This window comes from Humulus lupulus, chromosome 9, assembly GCF_963169125.1.
Source record: "Humulus lupulus chromosome 9, drHumLupu1.1, whole genome shotgun sequence".
NCBI lineage: Eukaryota > Viridiplantae > Streptophyta > Magnoliopsida > Rosales > Cannabaceae > Humulus > Humulus lupulus.
In genome coordinates, this window is record NC_084801.1 from 178,577,167 (window position 1) to 178,599,314 (window position 22,148).

The 22,148-nt window shown below is 32.9% G+C and overlaps 1 protein-coding gene across 1 annotated transcript; it reads left to right on the top strand.

Moving 5' to 3' along the window:
* The first annotated feature begins 4,499 nt into the window (after positions 1-4,499).
* On the top strand, positions 4,500-10,784 carry LOC133801322 (delta-1-pyrroline-5-carboxylate synthase-like). The gene is made up of 20 exons (XM_062239491.1): positions 4,500-4,643; positions 5,364-5,435; positions 5,624-5,727; positions 6,160-6,265; positions 6,341-6,502; positions 6,629-6,906; positions 7,089-7,239; positions 7,367-7,531; positions 7,627-7,704; positions 7,825-7,914; positions 8,184-8,270; positions 8,432-8,518; positions 8,591-8,687; positions 8,765-8,868; positions 9,014-9,089; positions 9,263-9,413; positions 9,504-9,572; positions 10,102-10,168; positions 10,259-10,329; positions 10,444-10,784. Exons 1-20 carry the CDS (start codon positions 4,584-4,586, stop codon positions 10,523-10,525), a joined length of 2,157 nt encoding a protein of 718 aa, XP_062095475.1. The 5' UTR covers positions 4,500-4,583; the 3' UTR covers positions 10,526-10,784.
* Positions 10,785-22,148: the final 11,364 nt, after the last annotated feature.

The window sequence follows — 22,148 nt, forward strand, 5'->3', positions numbered from 1 at the left end:
TCAATCATAGGCAGCAACCATTGATGTTCCTCGCTGCGGCCATGAAACACGTTTTTCCAGAAAGTCGAGTGTAGGCCACGACCTGGAGTGTTGCTCATCGCGACCATTACCTACTGTCTGTGAGGTCGCGACCTGGAATATGGACGGCCGCAGCCATAAGGCTATTTTTCAGCTCGTTAATTTTTCTTTAGTTTCTTCAACTCCAGCCTCGAACCTCAGGTTTAAGGACTTCTAAAACACTTAAAACTCTTTCTAAACTTCATTTTCTTGAGTCTTATCATCTCCCGTCAATATATAGCCACAAAATACTCAAAATTCATAAATAAACTCTCATAAAATGTTTTTTAACCTAAAAAATCAAAGACTCGTAAAACAAACTAGAAACACATAAAAATGCTAGAAATCAACAATATCTAAGTGAGAAAGGATCACAAATATATACTTCAAAATGCCCTTATCAACCATTCATCAAGAAGAGTGACCCTCATTGCTCCCCCATCACTTAGGCAGAGGCGAACCTCGCGAGCCCTGGTCTACTTCTCCCATTGCGTGAAGCCAATTGTTCCCCAGATGACTATGTTGGCACCAATCGTAAGAAGAAAAGGGCCTTATCCAATTGCCCTAGCTGATCAAGAGCGCGTCGCACGTCCCAACTAATCGCCAGAGGTCCCCGCTGCTCGCTGGTGGCCCTCGCCGCCTGCACCTTCTCTCGCACTAAAGTGTGTTGGTAACTGGTTTACCATGTGCGCAGCGGAAACAACGGGGTGTTGAGCCCAAAGATTTTAAAAAAAAATGATTTAAACAAACTTTAAATAATTAGAACCATTAACATGCAATACATTAATCATAGATAAATAAAAGATGAGGATTTACCAGTTGAAGAACTATCAAGATTCATCGCTATCTTTTTGTATCTCCAACGAACATCCAATTCAAAGCAGTTCTTCAAAATACTAAGACCAAGATCTTCCAAGATGTATCTCTACAACTCAAGACGTGTGTGGGCACGTAGAGTAGTGGTAGGGAAAATTTTCTGATTCACAAGATATTCTCAACACGTGAGATCTTGGAATATTAGGTCGGAGACAATTTTCAAGGGTAGAAAAAATAATACAATCTATTTTCTTTCTGTCAAAAGTCTTATGTTCAAAATTATTTCTATCTGGTAAATTTATAAAAGAATTAATTAAAATTTTGAAATTCAAAAATTCAAAATTCAAGTTGTAAATAAATTATTAAATAATTAAATAAATAAAAGAAATATCCAAGACTCATTCTTGGACTCTCTTACACACTAACTACATTGCATCCACTGTAGTTGGCGTGTAACACATCACTGACTGATTTCAGGGATGTGTTCTAACAATTTTCTTTTAATTATTATTTATTAAAAAATATCTAAACATGATAACTTATTTATCAGATTAATTAAAGAATAAATATCATTTCAAATTCAAATCCAATTTGAATTATCATAAATATATTTTTAACATTATTTAAATAAATAAAATTAATTAATTATCTTAATTATTTAAATGCTACTTTTGAAAATGCCATTTTAATAAAAAAAATTATTTATTTATTAATTTTGAAAATTAATAAATTAATTAATCAATTTGTCTCAATTACATATTTGACCCTAAAGAACAAATTTATTCCAAATATGCAATTTTCGTAATTTTTCCCAATTTCAACTCTTACATTGAATAGTTTTGATAAATTCATCTTGGGGATCTATGGACCTATAATTTCAGGCTCTAATAAATTTAGATTATTAATTAAAAATCTTTAATGTAATAACATTAATTTATTAATCTCAATATTATTCCACTAAAAATATGAGATTGCACTATTGTAATCACTATATACAATTCAATTATCTACTAATGGTTCATAATAAAAGTATAAAATAATTACCGTTTAACCTCTTTAATTATATCTTGTTTCCTTAAGTACCATTAACTTTACTAGTGAATGTTAATTCATAAATTGATTTATGAATTTGAACTCAATAACCTTTCAGTTCCAAAAGTCAACCCTTAAGAGGACCATTATTCAATTCCTTTCGGAAATGTATTAATAGTGAGTAGGGCTGTGCAGAAATTTTTACAACCCGCCCAACCCGAATAATCCGCCCAAACCAATCCGAAAAAACCGCCAAAAAACGCAACCCGAATAAACCGACCAAAATTTAAACCGCCAAATTGTTACATTGGGCGGGTTTAAAATAATTATCAACCCGCACAATTAAGAATTTATTATTTTTAATATATTCAAATAAATTTATAAATTAATTAAGTTTTGTTTTAATTTTTTTACTATAAATTTAAAATATTGTTTTAAGCTTAAAAATATAAACTTCACATTATTAGTACTAGTATTTAAAAGAAAAAAATGTAAAAAAAAAAATACCACTTTTGTTTGGGCGGGTTGACCCGACCAACCCGCCCAAAAAAAATATAATTTCGGTTAACCCGACCAACATGTCCAAATTATTGGACGGGTCAATTTTTTTTTTCTTAATTGGACAAGTTACGGGTCACTTTTGCTAACCCGATTATGACATTGGACGGGTAAAAATGCCTTGTAACACGACCAACCCGCCAAATGCTCAGCCTTAATAGTGAGATTCTTGCACACTAATTTTTCGCAAAGAAAGTTAACATCGTTTATTGTAAATAAACAAAGAATTTGAGGTGCAATATAATAATTTTAATGTCTTTTTGCATCAGTTCTAATTATACAGGATTAAATGAAGATGAAAGTAATATAAGTTGTGGAAGGCAAATAGAAACTTACCTCATTTTCAAGTCTTCGTCAACCACATTACATTACATGAAGACTAGAGAAAATAATTCTAGTTTTTATTTGATATAATGTTTTGGATAGATGAAAATGTGAAATATTTAAAAATAATTGAAGGATCTTACACGTAAAAAAATTAATGAATTATTAATTACATAATTATTATATTAATAAATAAATAATTTATTTTTTTGTAACCGCCATGTGAAATTTCATATACCCACATATATTCGAATCTATGATCCATCATAATAATAATTTACTAACCTCATTGGTCAGTTTTAGTAAAGTTAATTTATAGTATTATTGATGATGGTCAATGACTATGACCATTATAACTGGATTAATGCTTATTTTGTAAGATTATTTATATATATGCTTTTTTTTTTTTTTTTAAGACTTCACTTTAAGTTTGATTGGTGATGCTCTTGGTGTTCACGATTTGCAAGTAGTTTTTTGTGCAATTTTTTTATGACTGTATATATTGCGTGTATATTGTAGTTGTTTAGAGCATCCTGCAAATTTTCAGAAAATTCCAAATAGGTTACAGTACCAAAGACTAGGTTCAAATATATTGCTTTCCACGCATATAAAAAAAAATAGTCACGCGCGTGCAATATCATGTTTGAACTTAGTTTTCGGTATTGTAAATCATTCGGAATTTTCTGAAAATTTGCAGGATGCTCTAAATAGCTACAATATACACGTGTATAAAAAAAATTACACCAAAAACCGTTCATAGATCGAGAACACTGAGAATATTACCAATATAACTTAAATTGAATCCCTATTAGAAAATTCTCGTTTATATATATTTATATAAATATATATATGTTTGTTAGGATTTTTTTTTTTTGAAGAATGTTGGTTAGGATTTGAAGGACTTGTAAAAATAAATAAAAAAAACTTTGTTATTCATCCTGAAAAAGATTAAAATTTTGTATTAAAAATATATACTAAATCTTTTGTAAAATAGAGAAAGTATTATTTTATCCACATTCTTCCTATTTTGTCTATTTAAAAATAACTAATTAATCAAATATGTGAGAACATACCATTTTCAAATTCAAACTAATATTTTGAAATTATCAACTTATCAACCTCATAATAAATTTATATATCCATATTACTTCCTCATCTTAAATATATTACTCGCACAATTTTAAATAAAAATGAACAGTTTGAGAATTAAAAAGGAAAACATTCAGTGTGTAAAAAGAATATTGAAAATTATATAAGTCCATTTCCTTGGGAGTTTTTACGTTTTCTGGTAAATAAAAATATATTTGTTTTTTTATTTTTTTATTTCGATAATAAAAAAATAATAATGATTGTCACGGAATAATAAAATCGCTCAAAACAAAAATTATCGTATGACAATTGCCACGTTAGTGCGTTACTTTCAGTCACTTGTCACATAATCTAGTACAGCGGGTCCCACTGGTACTCGTGTGAGCTCAGAAGCTAAGCCACAAGTGGACCAGTAGGATCACTTGTTTCACTGTTGAATTTTTTTGATAGTTCATTTTTTTAAGTCATAAAATTTGTCTACCGAGTCCCCACGTCACTTCCAGTGCTACGTGTCATTATGTCCTCGGTTTTTGGACGTACGATTAATCTCAACCGTCGATTCCTTAATCCATGTTCATTTCCCGACTATATATGCTGTTTCGTTTCTGAACCATTTTCCTGATTAGCGGCAGTGGCTCTCACTCTCTTTTTCTCTCTTTCTCTCTCTCTATAATACAATTTCTGTGACTTTTCTCAGTTCGCCATTAATGGACTCCATGGATCCTACTAGAGCTTTTGTCAAGAATGTGAAGCGTTTGGTTGTTAAGGTACTCATAGTCACAAGTTCATATAACTTGTATATATATATATATGTATGGATGCAATGTGCTCTGTTATAATCTCTGCGTTTTTTTTAAATGAAATGTATAGTATTTTTCTTTCTCCGATTTGATTCAAACTAGCTTTGTAGAAATAGAAATCTGGTTAGATCAATATGGCGATTATCTTTACTTTATTATTTCTTTAAATAATATTAAATATTGAAGTTCTGGTTTAAAACATTTGAAGATCAGTATTGAAAAAAACACCCGTTTTATTATTCATACATTTATTTTGTGAAAAGAACAGATTTTTTAAGCTTTAAACATTCTAAGTAATTAATCCAGGTGAATACTTGGAGTTCTGAACCTTTTTTCTTTCATTTAATATAATCTTTTTATTAAAGGGTTTATACGAACTTTGTTTTTGACGTTATGATTTGTAAAATGATTCAAAAATAACCTTTAAATTTGATTTTATTGAATAAAAAATTAAGTATAATAATACAGTATAACTATATATTTGAGTCGGTAGTTTAATGAATTATTTGTGATTTTACTTCAAAATATTTTGATCAGGTCTATTTTAGAAAATATAAATTAAAAAATAATTTATCAAAAGTACAGAATACCAGATAAATCTTTATTAAAACTTCTTATTTTTTTTTATAAAAAAAATGAAACGTAAGGTGTGGATCATATTTGTTCATGAGTATTTTTTTGTTTCAGGTGGGAACAGCTGTCGTTACTCGAGGAGATGGAAGATTAGCATTGGGAAGACTTGGGGCTCTGTGTGAGCAGGTACTCTGTGTTTTTAGTGGAAGAGAAAAATAATTCTTTTTTTAAAAAAAAATAATAGTAATAATATTAAAAGATAATAAATCTGTGTTTCTCAAATGATTCTTTCTGGATTTTATTTTATTTCAATTTTTATCTCAAAAATTTGCTTATAACTGTCCATGTGATATGTTTTGATGTAACTACTGCAGCTTAAAGAGTTGAATTCTCAAGACTATGAAGTTATTTTGGTGACTTCAGGAGCTGTTGGTCTTGGCCGCCAGAGGCTAAGATACAGGAGATTGGCCAATACCAGGTAAAATATTGTCTTTTGTTTATCACACAATTATATTATTATTATTATATAAAGTTTCTCTAAGTGCACATGGGTTGCTCTTGGTTCTATTCTAGGTACAAAGTTTCATGCTTTTGGTTAAAAAATGCAATGTTCAAATATGCCAAGCAAAACAACAACAGTAAAAGGAGTAGCCTCAGGACAAATAACAATTAAAAGTGATGGTTTCTAGCCACCTGACACTAACTCTAGGGATTGGGTGGGTAAGAGGTCGAGTGCAAGTCCTTTCAAATATATCTAACAAACAAAAACATGGTTTATGATAATTTCACAATTCTGATCTGTTCTCTGATTTTCACTAGTGGTTATAACATCCCATAATTTGATAGAGGAGAGATTAAATATTCCATTTAACCATTGATTGCCTAAAAGGAACCATGCTTGTTTTTGCAGCTTTGCTGATCTACAATATTTACAAGGTGAGTTAGACGATGGAAAAGCTTGTGCAGCTGTTGGGCAGGGTAGTCTCATGGCTCTTTATGATACCATGTTCAGCCAGGTTAGACCAAATATCATTTATCTGTACACTTATTCATTTATTTTAATTTCTAATATGAACCTATTTTTCATGCAGCTTGATGTCACCTCGTCTCAACTTCTTGTCACTGATGGAGTTTTCAGAGATCGAGCCTTCAAGAAGCAACTTTCTGATACCGTGAACTCCTTGGTATCTTTAAAGGTTATACCTATTTTCAATGAAAATGATGCTGTCAGTACCAGGAGAGAACCCTTAGTGGTATGGAGATCCTATGTTTAGCATAAGTTATTTTTCATTTGATTTAATTTAGTTGATTGTTTGTTTATTTTCACTGTCTTAAGAATTTCTGTCGAATAAACTTTATCTCATTAAAAATGTTTGCAGGATTCTTCTGGTATATTTTGGGATAATGACAGTTTGGCTGGCCTGTTAGCTCAGGAACTAAAGGCTGACCTTCTTGTGTTGTTAAGTGATGTTGAGGGACTGTACAGTGGTCCTCCAAATGACCCCAAGTCGAAGTTAATTCATACTTATGTCAAAGAGAAACATCAAGACGAGATAACATTTGGAGACAAGTCAAGGTTAGGCAGAGGTGGTATGACCGCTAAAGTCAATGCTGCTGTTAGTGCAGCTGATGCTGGCATACCTGTTGTTATTACTAGGTACGATCGCAAGTGTTACATATTCGAACAATCTTCATAGATTAGCGTAGTTATGTTATTTCTTTCATTGACAGAAGTATCATTTGTAACAAAGATCATGTGTCACTGTTAAAGTGAGCTTGTTTAGCAGAACTGTACATTGTTTATTAGTTACTCTAAACTGGTTTCCAACTTCACTGCAGTGGCTACGCCGCAGACAATATCATCAAAGTTCTTCAAGGAAAGCGTATTGGTACTGTATTTCATCAAGATGCACCTTTGTGGCCTGTAGTTAAAGAAGTTTGTGCACGAGAAATGGCACTTGCAGCAAGGGAATGTTCAACGCGGCTTCAAGTAAGTAACACCATGTTTTTGTTTGAACATGTGAAGCCATGTCTTGCTTCTGTTAAGACATAAAACTCTTCTTTCTGCAAGTTTTGTTTAATGTTCAGTTTGGTAATTTGAATGTTTTATGTTGCAGGCCTTGGGATCTAAAGAGAGGAGGCAGATTTTGCTTGACATAGCTGATTCACTGGAAGCAAAAGAAAATTTGATTAAGGCTGAGAACCAAGCTGATATTGCTGCTGCTATTGAAGCTGGAAAGGATAAGACCGTATTATCTCGTTTGACCCTAAAACCCGGAAAGGCAAGTCGTTCATAAGTTTTCCCCCTTTGGTTGTTTCACAGAGTTTTTTTTTCTTATTATGAAATTCATGTTGATTTAGATTATTCTTTTCACAGATATCTAGTCTCGCAAGATCTGTGCGCAAACTCGCTGACATGGAAGAGCCTATTGGTCAAGTTTCGGGGAGATCAGAGGTTTGAAATCAACTTTGTGTATGATTAGCTTAGTTCTTCTATTAGTATTTGGTTATATTTATTGTTTTTATTCTGTCATTACTCATTTTGTACACTTCTAATGACTGGTTATGCACACAGCTGGCAGATGGAGTTGTCTTAGAGAAAGTGTCCTGTCCATTGGGTGTTCTCTTGGTTGTTTTTGAGTCTCGACCTGATGCCTTAGTTCAGGTGAATTATTCATTTTTCAGATTTTGATACGGAAATAATTTTCCCTTTGTTCTCTTCTATTTTATCAGTGTTTCTTGGGATTTTTTTTTCCATGCATGATTATTCTTGTAGCTGCAAGTGCATGAGTTTGATTGTGCTTGTTTTTAACTGAGAATTATGGCTACTAAAATTGCTAGTAGAAATTAGTCAAGAAAGTGGAACACAAATTTACAAATAAAATAACATGGAGAAGATTTGTTATCATTGACCATTTCTCTTTGAATAATCAGATTGCTTCATTAGCAATTCGTACTGGCAATGGTCTACTACTTAAAGGTGAATCAGACGCCAAGAGATCGAATGCAATTTTTCACAAGGTTTGATTCTAGAAATGAAATATTTTCTTTTCTTTTCTTATTTTATATCTCATTGAAAAATAGAGAAAAAACAAAGGGAAAAAAGCTTACTGAGTTTTTTCTTAGTGAAGTATCCACTGATTTTAACTGGGTTTTACTTTTTTACATGTTTTACTTTGTAGGTAATCACTTCAGCAATCCCAACTGTAGTTGGTGACGACCTCATTGGACTTGTGACCTCAAGAGAGGAAATTCCTGATCTTCTCAAGGTATGCAGAAACAGTTTAAAAGTTTTTGTTATGGTTTTAGGGGTGGACTTTTGATGATTTATTCTGCCACAGCTTGAAGATGTGATAGATCTAGTAATCCCTAGGGGCAATAAAAACCTTGTTTCTCAAATCAAGGAATCAACAAAAATCCCTGTTCTTGGTCATGCTGGTAAGAAATTGCGAGATCGAAGATAACTGTTACTAACAAAGTAGAGTTACTAATGAAGTTGATTGTGCTATTTGCAGATGGAATTTGTCATGTTTATATTGATAAGTCGGCTAATTTGGATATGGCGAGGAGCATTGTTCTTGATGCGAAGATCAATTACCCTGACACATCTAATACAGTGGTAAGAAGTAATCAATGCCCTTTTGATTTGTATAATTTTTAATTTTTAGTATTCTGACTTGTACAAAAGTTTTAATAAGCTAAACTTTCTCATATTATGGTACTATGAACTCATCTAGCTTTCTATACCATATGCTTTTCTTCAGAAAAAGCTTCTTGTCCACAAGGGTTTGTCAAGTAGTGGCAAATTAAGTGAACTCATGGCAGAACTGCAAATTAAAGGTATATGGCTACCGTTATGTTTAATTTTTCTTCTTTGAAAATTCATTCACCAATCCAAGATATGAACGCTCACCATGTCTTATTTCTCAAACGAGTTAGTACAAGATATAATTTTTTTATATACAAGTAAACACCATGACAAATTGCTGAGCATATGAAGTCATGGGATGCAGGCGTTTCTCTGTATGGTGGACCTAAAGCAAGCACTTTGTTTAGTATTGCGGAGTTGAGCCCGTTCCATCTTGAGTACAATAAGATGGCTTGCACAGTTGAAATTGTTGAGGACATATATGCAGCCATCGACCACATTCATCAAAATGGGAGGTAGGTTTAATTTCCTATTCATACATCTCTTTCCACTGAACTTAATCAATATTGGAAAGTTCCTAACATTGTTTACTGGCCCTCTTGCAGCTCTCATTCTGATTCTATTGTCGCAGAAGACAAAGAAGCTGCTGAAATTTTCCTTGATAAAGTAGACAGGTACCTTTGCTTGCTTGTAGATGACTTACAGTACAAGCATAATATCAGATTGATAACAAATTTTCCACATTTTTCAAACCATTGTTGGGCCTTATCCTTTCACACCAAAATTGTATATCCCGATTTTCCACTCTACAACTTCAACTCAAAGACCAGCACTGTTTATGCCATACAATAAGTCAATAATTACTTGAGAGTTTATTTGAGATTAGCAATGCAGCGCATCCACACAGAATTCATTGGAATATTATGCTACTTGAGGAGTAGAAAACAAATCCTTTCTCAGAAACTCATAGACAGCCCGTGAAACTTCTGAAAAATAACTTGATGAAATGTTGTTTGACATTTCAAACTACTGATTCTCCAATATTATGCTAGAAATTAGTTATTAATATGGCAGTTTTTTTTCACACCTTTTCAAGTGATATTCCTCAACTACTTAGATCCCTCCAAGTAGCATTTTGTCTGGATAATTGAGTGTTTCAGCTTTCAAGGTCTTGATAAATGTTGACATTTCATATATCAACAGCGCTGGCTTATGCCATAATGGAAGTAGAGTATCCTGTAATGGAGGAAGCTCTGAAATTGATAATAAGGTATGGAACCTTGCTAATCCTGGTTACAGATGAATGGTGGATTCTCTCCCTCTTTTTTGTTTTAACAGCTTCCATTATATGGATTAACAGGTTGAAATAAATTCGAACGGGGTTCACATTCGAGATCCTGTTGGAGTAGAAGGATTGCTAACAACACAATGGTATGGAAATTCTATGCAATTATATTTCATAGAATAACATGTTGATTTGGGACCATATGTTTTGATTGGTTGAAAACAAGTAGTAATGATTGTGGAATTTGTTATGAAATGCAGGGTAATGAGGGGGAACGGAAAGGTGGCCTCTGGTCATAAAGCGATCAGCCACACCCAAAAGCAGCTTACTATGTTAGCCTAAGTTGTAAAAAAGTGCGTGTCCTATATTTTAGATGCAACTACTGAGAAGTGAGATCCAATGCATTGTATTGACTAGTTTTCTTTGTCTCTTTTTTGATAAACTAGTATTCCCTATTTTGGCCCCCTTGCAATTTTTTGACCTTGTTCAAGGGGCAAAATATTATGCGGTATGTACTAGTACTACACCAACAATAAAATGCTGAAGTAGTTTCTCTTTTTTCTAAACAATAATGCATTTCTTGATTACATTTTATGTTTTTCATTCTCATTAAATGGTGAGATTTTGCATGGCTAAATGAAGTTAATCATGCTCAGTTAAGTAAAATAGTAAGAAGATTTGGGAGTTTTCTGTATCGATTTCAATGGCTCAGACGGTGGAGAAGGATGAAATATGGCGTGTTCATTCCAAGGATTATACAGAATATCACAATGAGATGATTGTATTTGTACAACTATCATATGATATATCTCCAAATTAAATGGTTTGACTGGTTGTGATTGGTTCATTATGTACACGAAAAGGACAAGAATTAAGATAGTTTAAGCTGGTGTATCACTTGTGTTTCTATTGTCATCTGAATAAGCTCGCGTAGCCAAACCAACAAATTCATAAACACATGAGTTCTTACGTATTAAAAAATTTCCTTTCTTTTTTCTTAAATCTTAGTAGTAGAAAATATGGAAATTGAACTACAAACTCTCTCATCTACTGAATTTTTTTAGTTTAATATAAACTTAACAGGGAAGACTGTAGTAGGTTCCTTAAAAGGGACCTAGGTAATTTTTCTATTTTTTCGAAATCATCAACTTGTCAATTTCGGTATTCGAAACTATTTAAATCTGGATTTCAGAATCCTAAATTATACTATAAAACAAAGTATGTCGTTTCTTAGGAACCTAACACAGTCTCTTACTAAATAGATATATTTAAATATATCGTTGAATTGTGCTTCAACATTTACAAAGGAACAGGTCTAACAATTCTCAAATGTTCCTGACAAAAAACTTACTCTACAGTTAAATCCTAAGAATTATAACATTTAATCTTAAAATATAAAATAGAAAGATCTCGAACTCAAAATTCATAACAAATGACCAAAATTATATAATATACCATAATCAAAAGGGATTTTGACTTAAATATCCATTGAGTTTTGTTTGTTCTTTGTCAATTCAGTTTCTAAGAAAAACAATAACAATTAAGTTATTATTTGTTTATTTTTCACAAATTTTATTATTTCTAAAAAAAAATGTTTTAATTTTTCTTTATACTATGATAAGTGATTTTTTTTAAAAAGATGTATAATATATAGAAAATACTAAATTTGTTCATAAAAACTTAAATTTACTAAAAATAATTTAACTAAAGTTATTTAATTATTATTTACAAAAAAAACTCAAGGATTTGATTGTCAATTTTTTTTTCTCAAGGACCACATTGAAAACAACAACAAAATTCAATGAGAATTTATGCTAAAAACCCTAATCAAAATCCTAAACTAATCAAATTTGGGGATTCATTAATTACAAAGGTGCCAAAAGCCTTAGGTTTAGATGAAGAAAATTTTATTTCATTTATTAAAGATTAAACATTATAATTTATGATGTATTTATATACATATAAAATATTATTCAATCACATAAATATAATGTTAACCAAGGTTTTGTCTATAAGATTTTGACAAAACTTTTAAAAAATCTAAAAGCTACTTAAGAGCACTCACAACAATTTCTCTGCCCTATCCTTCAAAATACATTACAAAAACTCTTTTTTTTTTTTTATTTTACCTCAAACTTTTACATTACATCATATATCAATTTTTTTATAGTTTCTCTATATAACATTTAAATATTATATTTTTAGATATTATTTATTTTTTTTAAATAAAAGAAGATGAGAGAGAAGAATAAACAAAATAATTAAATAAATTTAAATGATGAATAGTGTGTAGCTAAATGTGGAGAAGGATGTACATTATTGTAGTTTAGCTAAACACCTCAGCTATTATACATCATCTGATGGAGAAGAATTTTAGTGTTTTTAGTTATATTTTTAGCTCTGTAGTTATTTAACATGATCTATTGTGAGTGTTCTAAGGCTATTACATAATTTTTTTTTAAATAACTTGAAAGGTATTATTTAATAAAACTAGGAGTTAAAACCTCTTTAGTAAATATGATAAAAACAAATAGCTAAACAATTTAGCTCCATGACACAACTAAACTAAAGTTTGGTTGCTTTTAGCTTATATGCAAAGTTTGATTATCTTTTATTTAAAAATTCATCAATTAAATTTGTTTGGTAAACAATAATTTATTAAAGAATGTGAACATAAGTTAAAAAAACTTGATTTAAAGTTAAATTATATGAAAATTTTTCATTTTGTATATATTTATTAGGTGTTTTAATATATTATTGATTTTGTTAGTTTTGTACTTACACACCAATTCAATGATAAAGTTAACAAAAATCATAATAGTTTTTTTTTTCAACACAATAATTTTAAAATATAATTTACCAAACAAACACCTTATTATTTCAACTAATTTTTGTTGGTTCCATCAACAATGCCATATTCAAAGATTAACCTTCAAACTTCAAAAAGAGGTCAACATTGATCTCCAACATAACGTACGCTATTTTCTGCTTGAAATATGGTGCATATGAATTTTTTTTTATTTAAGCCCCCCCTTTTTTTGTTGATTACATATGTATCTCTGTTTTTGTTTTATATAATATTTATTGTAATTTTAATATTATCATATTTTACTTTTTAATTTTAGTATTGGTATTAAATTAATATTTTAAATAAAATTACAAAAATTAATAATAACAATAACAATTAAAAACTTAACTATTACAAAATTAAACCAACATTAATTAAAAATTAAAAAATAACTACTAAGAACATAAACTAAAAAAATTATTTAATAATCTGAGAGATTATTATTGAAAATAATCTTTTTGGTAAAATTGGTGCTATAGGTCTCATCACTTATTAAATTTGAATTTTAAGTAAAATAATAAATAAAAGTTATTTTATTTGGGAAATTTCATATTCTATACATGATAAATCAGTGAAATTGTTTAATATGCCAACAACTATGCCAAATATATGATAATTTCAATTTTTTGAACAAAAATACCCCTAACATTCAAACATTCATTTTCTTTTTCAGTCCGAACTTTCTCTAACGTCTCTCATTCTCTCACTCTCTCTCTCATTCTAATTTTGTAGATCTCGATAAGGTACCAATTTTTTTTAAAAAAAAATCATCTAAACACAGACATTTGAGTGAAAAATATGAACCTCCAAAGTTTTCGTCAAATTTTAGTACAGAGCATAAAAAAAACATCGTTTTAGCCAAAAATTAAGTTTTCATAATTGCATCGCAAAAACATCAAAACACCATCAATTCTTGCATCGAAACACCATCGATTTTTCATCGAAAAGGCATCGTTTTGGCCAAAAATCAAGTTTCATGATTGCATCGAAAAAGCATCGTTTTGGCCAAAAAAACAAGTTTTCATGAATTGCAAGAGCATCGAAACATCTTCGAAATTGCATCGATTTTGCATAAAAAAATAGCATTATTTTTGTTAAAAATCAAGTTTCATGATTGCATCACAAGAGCATCGAAACACCATCAATTTTGCATCCAAAAAGCATCATTTTGGCAAAAACAAAATCAAATTTTCATGGTTGCATCACAATAGCATCGAAACACCATCGATGCAACATTGTCATTCAAATTTGAGGAACCATATAAACTTCTTCATTCAAATCATCATTCAAGGAAGCATTCTTGACATCCATCTGAATTATATTCCACTAACGAACAAATGCAACTGCAATAAGAGTACGAACAGTAGTCATTTTTGTAACCAGAGTAAAAGTTTCCTCGTAGTCCATGCCATACTGCTGAGAGAAACCTTTAGCCACCAATCTATCTTTGTAGCGTTCAACGGACCCATCAGACTTGGTCTTAATTTTGTAGACCCAACGAGAACCAATTGTACGTTTACCAGAAGGTAAAGGTACCAAATCCCAAGTATATGTCTTTTGCAAAGCTGAAAGTTCTTCATTCATAGCACACTGCCAAATGGGGTTAGTAGCTGCCTCTTTATAGGATAAAGACTCAAACAGACAATGAATAGAAGCTAAAAACGATGTGAAAGAATTAGAATAAGACGAATAGACAAAATTGGGTAGTTTAGTAGACTTACGACTACGATGAGGATAACGAGGAGGATCCATAATTTCAGGAGCATCTTGAACAGCTATAGGTGGAGGTGCATCAGAAATGTTAAGCTGCGAAGTACCAATATCAATAGCTCAAGACCTGGGAGAGCAATGAAGATGAAAATGGACTATATGAGCAGTAGAAGATTCAGACCCTACAATTTGAGGAACTTGATGAGAAGAGGTACTTGTATGCTCAGAGAAAGGATCAATATGAATAAGATTTGATTTGGTCAAGTCATGAGTAGTCCCAGGAATAGAAAAGAAATGTATATGCTCAAGAAAAACAACATGACGAGATACATATAATTTTTTAGAAGTTGGATCAAAACAACGATATCATTTTTTACCTTCACGATAACCAAGAAACATACAAAGTGTAGAGCGTGACGATAATTTTGTACGCTCTATACCAGGACGAAGGACAAAGCATGCAGAACCAAAGACTCTCAAGAAAGAATAGTCAGGAATATGTTCGTATAATTTTTCAAAATGAGACAAACCTGAAGTGATAGAATTCGTTAAACTTGAATTCGTTAGATACACACTTTTTACATATAAAAATATGATGCATTCTAGTTTCAAAGTAAATTATTTGATGTTGTTTATTAGTTTGAAATTTTTTGTTCATAATAATTTAAATTTTGGTATATTTTTATGTTTTGATTTATATATATCATATATGGTGATTTTAATTTTAAAATTAAATATTTTTTTTCTAATTTTCTTTTTATAAAAAAATATTCAATATAATAAAATATTATTAAGAAATTCTAAATTAAAAGTATGAATTTAAAAAATTTATTTGATCTAATTTTAATTATTTAATTAAAAAAATTAAGTAAACAAAATTTATATATAAATATATATTATTCAATTAATGGCTAGAGAAAATAATGTGAAAATTGATTCAATTAAAATATGCAAGTGTACACAGTCACAAAACAAGTAATAAAGTAGTAAGTATTCAAGATCGTCTCCACAGGGATTGCAAATTAAAACTAAATGCAAAAATTAATTACTAAACACTTACACTAGTGAACAAATTGAATGTCTTTGATTTTCCAATTTAACCCAATAAAAAGAAAGTAAAATTACTCAAAGTAAACTGAACAAGAACCTTGAGAGAAATATATAAATTTTAAAATGGACTTGAATCATTGAATCCCCCTATATTATTTTTCCTGAACACATTGCGAACGTATTGCTACAGCAATTTTCTAGCAAAACTCCCAGGATAACAAAAGGTTCATTTAACATGCATAAAACTTTCTCAAATCTTATGACCTTAATTCTTCTACCTAATTAAACATATTCCTATGCAAAATCAGATTTAAGAATGCAATCACAGTTCACTTCTCATATGTTACACAAGGTAATTAACATATCCCTATATTAATTACTAATATAACCTAACCTAGATTATGACTTGTGTCATCCAAGTTCTTTCTATTACATTCAACCTTTCCAGCACTAAATATAATTAAAATAACTTGTCATTACTGGCCAAACAACAACAAGAAATCAATTTAAGCGCACTTGAATGATCAAGGGAAATTTTACTAAAATAAAGTGCAAGAAATGGATAGATTATAACATAGGGTTCATCAACAATTCAAGCCACCAAGAAATTAGTTCATGGCTGATTTCATATACATTAATTCATAATCAAAACAGCCCTTAATATTCAGATAAAATCCAACTCAGAAATTAATACAATAGAGTTTAGAAAGAAGAGAAAAACAAATCCAAAATGATGCTTTAGTTTCTTTGGTTGGCCTCCTTCTTTCTTGAACCTCTCTTCTATTTCTTCCTGGCGTTTTTTTTTTTTTCTGATATTCTCTCTGGTTTTCTATAGTAAACTTCTGGCTCTAGTCTTATCAAAAATGGAGGCTGCTCCATCCTTAATTAGCTAGGGTACAACCCTCTCCTTTTTCCTTCTTTTAATTTCTCCATTTTGCCCTCTTTCTTTCTGTCACATGTGGCCCACTTACTAAAATAACTGCTGATTTAATATCTTTTTCCACTCTGCCACGACAGTCTCTTTTACAGCTAGATAAATGATGCCACATGACCTCCTTTTTTAGCTGCTGATTCCTCCTTCTTTTGCTAGAAAAATGCTGCAGTAAAAGCTCCTGTCTTCAACAATCCCTATATTTTATCACAAGCAACACCTAATAAAAATCTGTTTGCTTTTCTTGCTTTCTTCAAAGAGAACCATGTAAAAACTCTCTAAGTGCTATTAAATGTTCAGATATTTCAAAAAGACTAAAGGATAAGATAAGACCAAAAAAATGGATAATAAAATGAAATGAAACCATTAAAAAGTATCACTCAGCTTATTCTTTTTTGTTTATCATAAGCTTAAAAGTATGACAAATAACTCTTTATTCAAGAGTTATCACACCCCCAAACTTAAGACATTACTCGCCCTCGAGTGATGAATCTCAAAAGATGATGCACGACACACAATAACAACAAATGAAAAGACTGAACAGAACAATTAACTAAACAAACAAACACAGAGGATATACTTTGCCTAGCTAAAGATTAAAAAGGGTAAAAGCTCTCAGGAATGTTGGTTTGAAAATGGGAAGCTGAATTTCAATCTTACACAAGTTTTAAATCAAATCCTTCAAGTATTAATGTTGCTGCCAAAAATATGAATCAAGTGTTTCACCCTTTAGTGCATTCATAGCTTTTCCTAAACAATTTCAATCACCAAAAATCAAGCTAGACCTTGGTCCTCAAGCTTAAATAATGTCTCCATAAGTTACTTAGTGATTCCCTCTCCACTAATGTAGACAAACACCACACCAAAGATCAATAGGACTTTATCAAGCTTGTAATGATAGGCTAGGGTAAAGGTAGGATAAGAGAGATAAATTTTTGGCTCAAATCACCCTAAACACCTCAATCTTTCTAGGACCTAAATACATAAATGCACACATTAGTTTCCCCCAAGAAAACCCCACAACACAATATAAATCTTGCCACTAGCCTTTATTACTAACATAATAAGACAATAACTCAAACACATTTTTCCTTTATTTGAAAAGTACACCCCCAAACTTATTTACAAACATACATACTTCTCTTTTTTTTTTTTACTTTCTTTTTCTTTTCTGATTTTGATTTTTTTTTATATGCTTTGATGCAAGGGAGTGTACTCTTAAGTATATATATATATATATATATTGATGCTATATTTATTTATTTATTTATTTATATATTTTACTAAAATAAACAACTAGATGGTGAGAGTACAAGAAAATTGAGAACACACTCTCCCCCCAAACTTAAAAATCAACATTGTCCCCAATGGTGAAAACAAGCGAAATAAGAAAAGGAAAACGCTCACCCAATTTTCTTGCTCACACTCAATCCATCACAACCCCCCAAAATGCACAATAAATAAATCCTATAAAGATCAAGGTGCTAAAAGGGTGTGGTGAAAAAAAAAGTGAATATATATATGTAAAGCTAGGCTAATGAGTGGCTAAGAAAGAAAATGACACTGAAGCTCAATAGGGTGACTATGGATAAAAATGCATACAAGGTAGGCTTAAAAGGCTCAACCGGTCCAAAGATGGCCTAAATCATTTCATCGGTGTGGTATTGTCTAGGATTTCGCCTCAAGGAAAATCACTAAGTAATTCTAGAAACTTAAGCTTTCACAAGGACCTAACTTTCACTAGGTTCTCAAAACTGCTTAGTCAAGCTATGCACATGCTAAAGAGAGAAACAGAGTCATCAAGCAGTGGCAAGCAACATTCACACCCAAAGGATATAATTTAAAACGAAAGTAAGATAGACATTCAGCTTCAACCTAGGGGGAATATATGGTCATATTATGCAAATCGTCATCGAGCCCCCTAATTAATATTAACAAGACAAAATATATCCTCAGAACAACACAAACACAAGACAAAATATACATCGACTCTAAATCAAAATATCAACAAACAAGACAACAATGAAGTCAAAAGTATAGAATAGCGACAATACAAAAGCAGTGAATAAAATAAAAATTAAACAAGTTAAGACAAGAAACTCCCTCCGCCTATTCCTCGGAAGTGTCCTCCGAAGGAGTAGGGTCGTCTGGCGGCAGTGGGATGGTCCATTCCTTCAAGATGGCATCAGGAAACTCAAGGAAAGGCACTGTGGGCCTGGTGAAGTTCCGCTGAAGAGACTTAATCAAGGCAGCATCCCTCTTCTTTGCATACTTAAAATACTCAATCTGCTGCTGCTCATTGTGTGCCACACAACTCAGGATCATAGACAACATCATGGCGGTAGTGGAGGTAGGCAGCACTTCATCATTCACAGGTGCTTTGCCACGATCTGATTTAGCACCATGGCCTTGCACGCAGTGAATGGAGACCAAGTCAATGTCGACACGCCCTTGCAACAATTCCTCCGAAGGGCTGATAGTGACGCCAGCCTTCAAACATAGCTGCGTAATCAGCGCAGGAAAGAACAAACGCCCAGAATTTTTTTTGGCACAGCTGAAGATTTCTTGCGTAATTATCTGCCCAACATCGATAGTTTTGCCGGCCAAAATACAATAAAGTAGTAGTACGCGGTCTTGATTTACTGTCGTATCATGGGTGATTGGTTGCAGTGCCCATTTGATAAAGGCCAGCGATACACTGGCTTCAAGAGTCACGACAGCATAGGATAAGGTACGACGACCAGTGGCGGACACAGTCCACGAGGCAATAGGAATTGCCACTGTACGTAGTGCCTCCTCAAAGTGCTCTAGCGTGGGGGCAGCAACTAATTCCTGGAAGTCAGCATCGATATAAATGGGCAACCCATAAAATTCATTAATAACCTCTGCTGAAAAGGACACAGAGGTACCGCGGACTAATACTTCAGGGCTGGCGTCGTTCACCAAGTTGGCATAGAATTCACGCACAAGGGGCACACACGCCCGCTTGGGCTTCAAACAGAACCGGGCCCACTGGTGCTTCTCGATAACTGCTGTGATGTAGGCTGGCAACTCAAAAGCAGCAGGCAAAAACCCCCCGTTCAGGCCATAATTTTTTATTTTTAAGCTTCTCAAAGCGCTTTGCAACCTCGCAATGAAATGTCTCCGCATTGCGGGGTTCAGTAGATGGACCCGCCCTGGAGTGCTCGGTGGCCCTGGATCGTGTCTTGCGTTTCAGTGGTGGGGATGGTATAGGGCTGGTGGTCTCTTTTTGCTTGGATTCGTGGGTTTGTTTGGGCTGGTATTTCTTGGGATGTGCTGGAGTGGTTTGTTCTGCTGTAGCTTGTGATGGCTGAGGAGCAGGTGGTGCGGGGTAGGTTTTTGTTTCTTTCTCTGGGCTCTCGTTTTAGTGGTCATGTTGTAAAATCAAAATCCAAATCGACAAAGACAAGCGGTGCCTCACAAGACAAACCAACAACCAGAATTTACTTCCCACAACCACAAATAGCTCAAATGATGTCTGATATCAATCAAAGTGCCCCAGCGCCCAAAACAGGTCACAACAGATTAATCAGAAGATTAACACAATGCACAAACGGCTGAGAAATCAGAGCTGCTCAATACTCAATGCAACACTACTAACTCGACTCCATTAGAATGAATAATGACATCTGTGCCAAACTCATAGAGGAACCCAAAATTTCCAGAACATCACAACAGAACCCAGCTAGTAAGGAGAAGATTTACCCAGTAGGAGTCGAGTCGCGGTAATGAATACCCGATGCAAAATGGAGCTTCGTGGCTGGGCTGGATAGAAATGGCCCTCGGCTGTGACACACGAAGCAGGGGCGCTGTAGGCTTGGGTCTCGTCCGACCAAGATTAAGGCAGGGACTCTCGGAATCACTTGGGGTGCCGAATGTGGGCTGGGTTTCTTGCGCCTGGAGTGGGTGGAATGCCACCTGGGGTCGAGGTGGTTGCTGACTGCACGACGAAGCGAGGGCAGGGACTTGCCTGGACTGCGTCGCGGCTTGCTTGGTTCGTGGGTGCGGCTGAGTGGCGGGGCCGACTGGTGGGGTCGATGGGGGTGGTGGGCTGGTGGGGTCGTGACTGGGTTTGAGGGAGGCGGGGCTGGTGGGGTCGTGAGTGTGGAAGAGATAGGGGTATGGGGTATTAGGTAATATACAGATATATATATTATAAAATAAAAATAAAATAGATAAAAATCATATATAGTAAATTGATAATATATATATTAAACTGATAGATAAAACTTTTCTCTCTTTTTTTTTTATGTATTTTTCTATATACGTGTATATGCCTATAGTTATATATATATATACATATATAAAGTAAAACATGTAGAAAGGATATTAAATATAGCACATATATGTATATATGGATAATTTTTTTTTTATAGTAATATATATATATTTGAATAGCACCATGACCCAGGTTCGTTTCTCTGCCCAGATTGCTACAGTGCCCAAGATGTGCTTCAGCAACCCAACATTGACGAAACTCCTCATTTTTTTTTAGAAATACTTGCTGCCATTTTGCTGCAGCAAAAATTTCGCAAAACCTTCAGACTTCAAACTCACTTCCAAACACCCTGTTTCTAGCTTTCTTAACTCCTGAAACACCAAAATACACATAAAACTACTCCAAAACATCACACTAAAATGAAATTAAAATTACAAAAAATAAAAATAAGAATAAAAACAATTAAAAACACTCATATGTATGTATATATATATATATTTTTCTTATACATATAAACTAATATTTCACACTTTCTTTTTTCTGGGTTGTCCTTAAATTAGTGCCTGAATCACTTGACAACCCAAAATAACCTCAGCCTTATGGATCCTCCAAGGTGATGGAGGTCTTCTCTCGGTCGACCTCACCTCCCAAATAATGTTTCAGCCACTACCCATTCACTTTGAACTCCCTTCCGGATTGATCTTCGCGAACTTCAATAGCTCCAAAGGGGTAAACTTGCACCACTATGAATGGGCCAGACCAGCGGGACTTTAACTTGCCAGGAAATAACTTTAAGCGCGAGTTGAAAAGCAATACTTTCTGCCCCTTCTAAAAAACCCGAGCTTGAATTTTCTGATCATGCCACCTCTTAGTTTTCTCCTTGTACAACTTAGCATTTTCATAGGAGAACAACCTCATCTCTTCCAGCTCATTTAACTGCAACTTTCGAGCTTCTCCAGCAGCTTGGAGATCCATATTCAGTTTCTTAGTGGCCCAATATGCCTTATGCTCCAACTCAACGGGAAAATGGCAAGCTTTCCCAAAAACCAACCGATACGGTGACATTCCCAAAGGGGTTTTGAAAGCCGTTCTATAGGCCCAAAGAGCATCATCCAATCGTTGAGACCAATCCTTTCTACTAGGATTCACCACTTTCTCTAGGATTCCCTTGATCTCCCTATTGGAT